Below are 8,769 nucleotides of genomic sequence, written 5' to 3'. Positions count from 1 at the left end.
ATCCTCCAGGTTCAGGGGTTCAGCTCAGGGCTAACAACCCTGAGGGGTCAGACAGAACTGTTAAGGAAATAGCAATGAAGAATCCTTCTACATCTGTGTGCGACAGTATTCCTGATGCTCCACTGGGACTTGCTTGACTGACGGTAAACTGAGAGAAAGCTACTGATGTGAAGGAAGCCGTCCACACCACCAGAGATGGAGGTCCCTCACTGCGACCCTAAATGCCAGTGGCATAACGGGCAAAAGAAAAGAAAATGTGAGAGTAAGATGAAGGGATGTACATTTGTTATGCAGTTGTGAAATTACCATGGGTTGCAACTTCACTATTCCTAAATATGACAGTAACCAGAAAGAAATCAGAATTGTATCCAACTTCTGAAAGAAAAAGCAGTTGGCAATGCCCTGTTTTCTTCAATCAGATTTAGCATTCTGTGTAAATTAACAGAAACCCCATTGTAATTTACACAATTCAGCAGGAATGGGGCAGTTTTAATTTGGATACACATTTTACAACATTCCAATTTTATTTTCCAATGAGGTCAAAATATAAACCACTGACGTGTATAATGATCATCAGATCTGAAGCTACTGGTCAAATAAGTTTCTAATTGGGGCTTTTACTTGAAACATCAAAATGCAAGTTTACATCTATGAATATATTTTTGCATTTTAATATTCATATTGCAAATACACATGTTCCAAGTTCATTTTTAAGAAAAAGAGAAACTTTAACACTACTCTGTTTTCAAAAAGTAATTTATACTGAAACAATTAAAGAATTTCCAGCCACATCACAATAACTTCAAAAAAAAAATTCACCAGTCAAATTGGGGATAAAATGTTTTCTTTATTTTCATTCATGAATATTCTAGCATAGTCACCGTGTGCCATCAGTTATTGAAAACGTCACAAAAACCTCATCCGTAAAAAGATGATCTGGCAGCCTTGTATACAACATTCAGAATGCTTGGAAACAGTTGATGGCTACCAACAAAACACTGCATATGGTTATTTATATAAGAAAACAGTGACCCTCGGCAAGTGTACTGAATATATACAAAAATATCATACAAGACAATACTGTAAGCAAGTTTGATACAGTTTGGATATTTTGACATCTTATCAAGATTTAGGAAGCAAAATTAATTGTACAAACATTTTTTAATAAAATACAGTCATTTAGGCTTTCATGTGCTTTGACAACAAATTACATTACCTAAAAGTGATAACTCAGTTTGTTGCAAAAAAGGAATCAGAGTTGAAGAGAAATCCAGAACTAGCATTTTAATAAATGCTCAATAAGATTAATGTATTCCTATGAGCTTACATATCATCACTAAACAGCATATAAATACTAAACATATATTAGGAATTTGTTCTTCCAACATTCAATGTTGTAAGTTAATATGGCTGAATTTTTATAAAAACTTATGTACAATCTTAATAGATAAACATTTGGCAACGCAACAACATTCACATTGTACAGTATAATTCGCTCTTTGAATATTAAAAAGCTCAATTTGTCAAAACTCCTACAGAATTTTAATTTATATTAAAAACGTAATATTCACTACACTGTATTCTCTTTAATTCACCCAAGTGTTTACCTTTTTTAATAAAATTTCCATACTATTATTTTTGATGTCTTGTAGTACAAAGTCATTGCACAGAAATTAGGCATAGGATTAAAGATGTGTTGCACTGCATTCATGATGTAAATTGGAGATGATTTTAACTCATTAGGGCAGCCCTTTGTACTAACTAGTAGCTGGATACAGCATGCACAAAGGTGACCTAGAACAACTGGAATTTCTCAAAATAAAACTGTTGAAGAATTAGACATCTGTAAATGCACTGCATTCTGAGGCCAGATTATGTTCAGAACTTTTATGGTAAAGGTACACCGAGGTTATTTTTCAATGAAAAGAAATAATTAACAGCTTTCTGGATCATGGGTCTGGTCAGTGATAGTAGGTATGGTAATCAGGTCAAGGGAGCAGAGTAAACACATATTGAAATATACTGAGCCTCTAAAGAAAGTGCATTTGTTTTCATCTTTATCAAACTAAGTTTTAATACAGTTTTAGTTTAACTGAACATGTATTGATTTTCCCCATACAGTTTTACCAGTGCTGCTACACAAAATTGCACTGAACATCTAATATATACCAGTACTTGTATCCATAATGCATTTTTACAGCAGCCGCGAAAAGGGCAATTAATAGAGCAGTAACATTACAATTAGTGTATTTTACATTTATAAATAACAAATTTAATCAATCCTAATTAAAACATTAGAAATCTTTAATTTCTGTACAATTACAATTTTTGTGTTGCTTTTGACCAAAGTTACACTTACATCACTGGCACTCAGTTTCTTCAGAGACAAAGATATCTAAAGCTATTCCTTGTCAGTGAGCAACCAGACCCTTGAATATCTGAGACGTCTCTTTTGAGCTTTATAATTGTCACCAGAACCAGTTATTTCATTGCTTTGTATGGTATGTGAATCAAAGCACTGGATTCGTGCCAAATTGTAATATGCTGTATATATTTCCTAAAACATTCATTGGATGATGTAAATACTATGTTTTGCCCAAGCAGATAACCTATTCAAAATTGAAGGACAATGTTCACCATGGGTGATCGTACAAAACAGCAAATAGCAAGTCAGTAGACAATTTTAAGTTGTTTGCTTTGTGTGTGATAAAAAGCAAAAGGTAATTATTGGTTTGGTCAATGGTTCATTTCACCAATACAAATGCCAATGGTTGTTCTGAGAAGATCCCAAAGGGCTCAAAATAATTAAGAAAAGTGTTTTTTAATCTTGATTTTGGAAATGACATTCAGAATTAGTGAGCCATTGTGACCAGGTTATTAACACCAGTAGTTTGGGGATTGTTTGCAAAAGTAATTCATATTCAAGAAGCAGGCAGGAATTCAGACAGGACAAACTAAGATCCTAATGATTTTAATTAGTACATTTAAGATTTCCTGCATAAAATAGTATATAAAAAGCAATGTAAATTCTGCCTGACAAGTTTCAAGTGCTTTGAGCAAAAGATAACCCACATGAACCATTGAAAGTAGTGCACTTGATATTTTGAATAAATTCCACATGAAAGGTCATGTGGACCACTCCAAGTCATTGCAACAGGAGAAACTCTGGGAATGGAAACAAAATTAGGTGAGTGGTTAAAAAAATGCTCTACATTCATCAGGTGAGATGGAAATACTAAATATTTGCTCAGATATGCTAAGTTTTACTTCTAAAATTTGGTTCTGAAATAAAGTCAATGCAATCAAATTTTCAAAATAGGATACTATGCAGATGTATTAACTATATTCTGTAGTGACTGCACAGGAAAGATGACACTTTGCCTTTTTGTCAATGTGGATGCACCTCCCCTATTGACTAAAAGGCGAAAGAAACAATTAGGTACACTGGGATACCATCCTGAACCGCATTTGGGGTTTGATACAATGTTGTGGTTTAGCGGGCAGTCAAGAATTAACCCTGTTGAAACTGGATACAATTCTAAGGTGAAGAACAGAAAGAGTTCACTTTTCTTTAAAGAATAAAAAGAGCATTACCAAACTTTACACCAATCCAAAAGCTTCAAGGTTGCAATACGGAAATTATTCATGATTGTTGATATTGAAATATATTTGGCTATAGTAATTGAACTGCAGTGACTAACAACAGGGCCTTTGCAGGATAGAAAGCAAAACAAAAAGCAGAATACATACCAACAAATGGATCAATATGTAATATACCTGTATGTTGATTTAAAATGGATCAGGTTTTATTTCAAATGTGTCTGAAATGGATTTTCCAGGTCACCATGAAGACTCTGATTAACTACACAATCAGAAACATTGTCATCAGTAATGGAAATTATTCTTTGAAGTGGCAACACAGGAAATGACAAAAGTGGTGTAACTGGCTGCTGCTGACATCAGCGAAAATGAATGGGCACTCTTAGTGCCTTCGATTTGTGAACCTCGGCATTGTTGATGGAGTATTCTATCCCAGTGTCGTAGCATAAAAAACAGAGTTATGCAAATCAAGTTTTCAGCAACGTTTGATAGATGGCATTGAGCACTGGATTCGTCACTTATTTAGGGATATTGAAAGTAGTTATGGGAACTTAGTAAGTTCCAAAAGTAGATTGAATCAACATAAACCTGGTGCCATTTATACAAAATGGGTTGTTCGCATTAGGTTTCTCATTGTCTAAAATTTCCTGCATCAGTGAGAACAGGCTGCATGCAACACCAATTAATAGCAGCATATGATAGGGAGTGGTTTAACACTGAGATGACTTTAAAGAAACAAAACAATTATTTAGATATCTTAGTCTCTGATGATCACATCGAGTATCTGGTTAGGAAAGAAATTATGGCAATATAGAATTTTAAAATCAAAAATGTAGCCTCAGCTCGGCTGAAAACAAAATAACTATTATTCTGGTGCACATTTTTAATAAGGTGTGTTTGTGGTCCAGTATCTCCTTTTTATGACATAGTAATATAACGATTACAATTAATATTAGTGAAAAAAACAATATTGGAAAAATCCTCTTCATAATTTCAATATGTACTTGCATTCCAGAAACCACTCCACTGAGAATTGAACTGTAATTGTTCTGTGCCCCATTTTAATACATTACCTCTACATTAATTTCAGCCTGAAAACTTTCCAAGAAATATCCCATTTAGATATAAACATTCACTTTCCTTTTACACATGTCAAGATGCAGTGGTAAATAGTGACCTCAGTGCCACTCTGCATCTGACATACATTTTGTGCTTTTCTAATGAATGTTTAAATTAGCCCTTTAATCATCTATTTTAAGTTTAATGTAATACAATTCTTAAAAACACTAATCCTTTCCATAAATAACAACATTTTGAAATCCCAAAAAGAAATTCCACGTAACTACTTTGGCGAATCCTCTTGGAATTTGTCTTCAGAGCAAAATTTCAAAATATAGTTTATTGTTATTAAATGAACAAGTACTCCAATAGATGTAGGGGTTGATAAAGGCCTCTGGCACCAGAATAACTAATCCCTTTATAAAAGTAGCCCGCAACCATAACAGAACTTCAATATACTTTTTGCAACCTAGAAGTATTCAGGTAGGCACCTGATTGACAGAAACTAAACCAAATCTAATCAAATTATTTTTAAACTAAAGATAACAGGCTCTTCTTTTAGGGGTGACAAAAAGACAATGGCTAACGTAATGTGTAACAGGATAAGACAGAACATTTTATAAACTTTTGATTTTAAATTGCACAAATCGCTGACCTTTAGCTTAAACTCTTAAGTATGTATAATGTCAATTATATTACTACATTTCAAGTGACTACTCAGGCTTCAAACTTGTTGTTGCCTCAGCATAAACAATAGCTTCACAATCCTTCCAAGCTAACTCCCATTTCGTATTAAAAACATAGACATAACTGTCATATTGATAGAACAGAAAAATCTTACATGATGTAATACTTTTCAAGAACAATGCAAGTTAACCTAAAGAAACACTTAACCCAATCTGTACCCAACTTAGGGCTTGAGCCTTTACTGTGTGCAAAATGATCACCATTTATAACAAAATCTAAATATACATGGGGAAAGGATTGGAGGTACTTTTCAACAGGATGTAAGGAAGTACAGTATAGTGAAAGTCAGTATACCAAACTGGTGTATACTTATTCATGTGAATCGTCCATTGGTGCCTTAAATTTCTGGATGATTCTTCATTAACAATATGGTGAGACAAGAGAGCTGCAAGAGCAACAAATTATTTGCTTTCCTGAAATGCAAGCCACTTAAGATGAATAACTGTTGGAAATAATCTGCATGTGAAGGACACATCTTTGGAGGGAAACCAAGTTAACGATTCTGGTCAATAGCCATTAACCTGAAGAGTACTTTCAGTACTTATTTTAGATTTCCAGCCCCCATAGTATTTTGCTGTTGAATTTGGCTTTGCTGACCAGTTATGTGGTCAGGTTTGTGACCTATTGGGGTGGTGTGCAGTTTATTGCTTTTTTTTGTCAAAATTCTCTTTGATGCATCAATGTTAGGCATAATTATAAAGAGCCTAAACATATTGGAATAGAAATTTGTCCTTACGGCCATGTGCAAATGGGTGGTACAACTCATCCAAAATTTATCTGTGTAGGTGAATGAAACAATGCATTATCGGACCTTAGGTTTAGGATACACAACCAAGAACAAACCAGGTTGCTTGCAGATGCCTCTACTGACCGATATCCAAATTATATAGTAGCACATCTCGGGATGTAAAATGTTGTCACTATTAACTTACGTGACATTCATGATTTTCAAAGCCCAGTTCCTCTCCAATCTGGCTCAGGACAGTCCAAGAGTATATCTAATCAGTCAAGGGTTGGTACAAACCAAAGGGCAACTTTATTCAATGACAAATGAAAGTATGGAGCAGCAATAGTGAACACATAATTTAAGTGGTATTAATTATGAAGTTTTAGTACTTAAACCAAACACTGCAGCCCCTCACAATTCACACAGATTCTCATTCTGTTCCTCACTAAGACTTCATCTTGTTGCTTTGTATTTTAAAGTCTTAATCGCATCGTTCTTTATTACATAGTCAAAGTGAAGGCCAGCCAGGGAACTTCTGTTCTGAACGAGTATAATGAGTGAGATCTGTTACATCAGCAAGTAAAACTAATGAATTGCTTATTGTTTACAGTCTTGGAGACAATTTGTTTTGAGCTTTATTAAAAGCAGTAAGCATAATTTGTACTGAATGTTCTATTCTTTCCTCATGGCCACAGCAAAAGTTCCAATTATAATTTCCAAGTCCCATCTCCAGCTTGACTCATGGGCAACATATTGTATTTTTATTGCTGAAAATGTGCAACTGAAGGTTGTAGCAAACGCTTGGGCACTAATTTAATTTCTAAGCAAAATGCTAAAAAAATGAAATGAGAGAGAGATCGGGGGTAGGAAATTGTGAAATATGAATAAAATAACCAGCTCCTTTTAGAGAAAGACATTATGAGTGTATAAGCTGTGTGTGTATAATGTTTAGAGTACATTCATGAAAATGTTAATTGAAGTTGAACAGCATAGTTGCTTCTGCATCAGTTATTCTGGAGAATGATGATTCCAAAACAAAAGGCATGGTGTACATATTAATAGCAGTAATATTGCTTGCCACTGGCAACCTGCTGCAAGTTTACTTTTTTCCCCATTCTGACCTTTTGTGCAAAACAATTTCAATATATATTTACAGAATCTTTATAGCTAATGGATCCATACAATTGGTCAAAATTGTTTGTTTAAGGTGCCCACCTGGATTCTCTTGGTCAAATTACCATTTAGGTTGAAAAGAATGCACGTCTCTTAAATGTCACAAATGATTTTCTTCTGCTTTTCTATAGCTGTGAAACTTTGCGAGGTTGAGATCTAGGTCTAACAAGAACTTCATCCATTCTGTTTTCACCTTCTGACCTATGTACACGTAATACATGGGGTTTAGGAGGAAGAGCTGGTGGTTCTGCACTGGCAGGAACAGACAGGCTATGAGGTAGAGCAGCGCGACGTCTTGACGTTCCAGTGCTTTGTTCAGCTATGTTGTACCGTGGTGGCATACAAGCAAAGGTTCCATTCTCCTTTTTAATTAATTCCTCAGAGCCAATGAAGGTACATGTAATTGTTCCATCAGTCAGGGTAGTTTCAGTTACACTTCCCCTGCTCAGAGAGGAGATACCACTGCTGCTACTTCCAGACAACACAGGAGAATTGTAAACTGGCCCCAAAGATTGATAATCGGTAGGTGAAGGTGTCAATGATTGAACAGAACCCTGCTGGACAGGAAGAGAATATGTAAACTCATAAGGTAGATTTCATGCACAGTATAACTAAGTCAAAGGCATTCCCAAAACAACTAATACAGGTTCATACAGGTAATTTTTGGTATCGGTATGTTCAAGTATTTACACATCTGTTTGATGATGCTGGTGGATGTACTTGGACGTCCAGCATTTGATTTTCTATAAATGTAATCTTTTATAATTATTTATATTTAACATTATTTTAAGCTAAAAATTTATATTTATTATTATTTATTTATTTAGAGATACTGCACAGAACAGGCCCTTCTGGCCTAACGAGCCACACTGTCCAGGAAACCACCTATGTTAACATTAGCCTAGTCACAGGACAATTTACAATGACCTACCAACCAGTATATATGTCTTTCGACTGTGGGAGGAAATTGGAGCACTCGGAGGAAACCAAGGCATTCATGGGGAAAACATACAAACTCCTGACAGACGGCATCAAAATTGAACTCTGAACTTTGGAACGTCCTTGTGCTAACCGCCACGTTACTGTGGCACCTTATGTAATAATTTAACTATTTAGAATGGTGTGCGTAACTTGTAGATCAGTGTATTGAAATATTTTCCCACACGGCTAATATATAAGAGTTTAATCATGCCTGTGTTTGATGATTTGCATTAGAATAATCAACGGAGAGTAGACAATGTCTGATATACACTTTTAAATTAAAAATGCTTACATCAGGAACAATAATCAGACCAACACCTTAGCCTGAATGTTGGTAGATGCTGTACTAAGCATAATTACTGCAGTAGTGAAATCCAAGTTGATTTTTTTTTTCAAAACTAAAATTTGATCTGAAATACTTTAGATATTAATAAAGCTAATATCACAGTTGCACTCAAAGAAGACATAATGGACTGCTCGTC

At 34.8% G+C, this 8,769-nt stretch overlaps 1 protein-coding gene across 6 annotated transcripts in view; it reads right to left on the bottom strand.

The window, feature by feature from the left end:
• Positions 1-833: 833 nt before the first annotated feature.
• Positions 834-8,769, bottom strand: part of dock4 (dedicator of cytokinesis 4) — a 366,243-nt gene continuing 358,307 nt past the window's right edge. For 4 of the 6 annotated variants that reach the window (XM_063057889.1, XM_063057892.1, XM_063057891.1 and 1 more), the window contains one exon: positions 834-7,863. In XM_063057889.1, coding sequence (XP_062913959.1) covers positions 7,432-7,863 — 432 coding nt within the window. In that variant the 3' untranslated portion in view covers positions 834-7,431. The remainder of the gene's footprint in view (positions 7,864-8,769) is intronic. The other 2 variants (XM_063057890.1, XM_063057893.1) reach the window with 1 other exon arrangement.

This window comes from Mobula hypostoma, chromosome 9 (assembly GCF_963921235.1).
Source record: "Mobula hypostoma chromosome 9, sMobHyp1.1, whole genome shotgun sequence".
Classification (NCBI taxonomy): domain Eukaryota; kingdom Metazoa; phylum Chordata; class Chondrichthyes; order Myliobatiformes; family Myliobatidae; genus Mobula; species Mobula hypostoma.
This window is presented reverse-complemented; position numbering and strand designations above follow the sequence as displayed.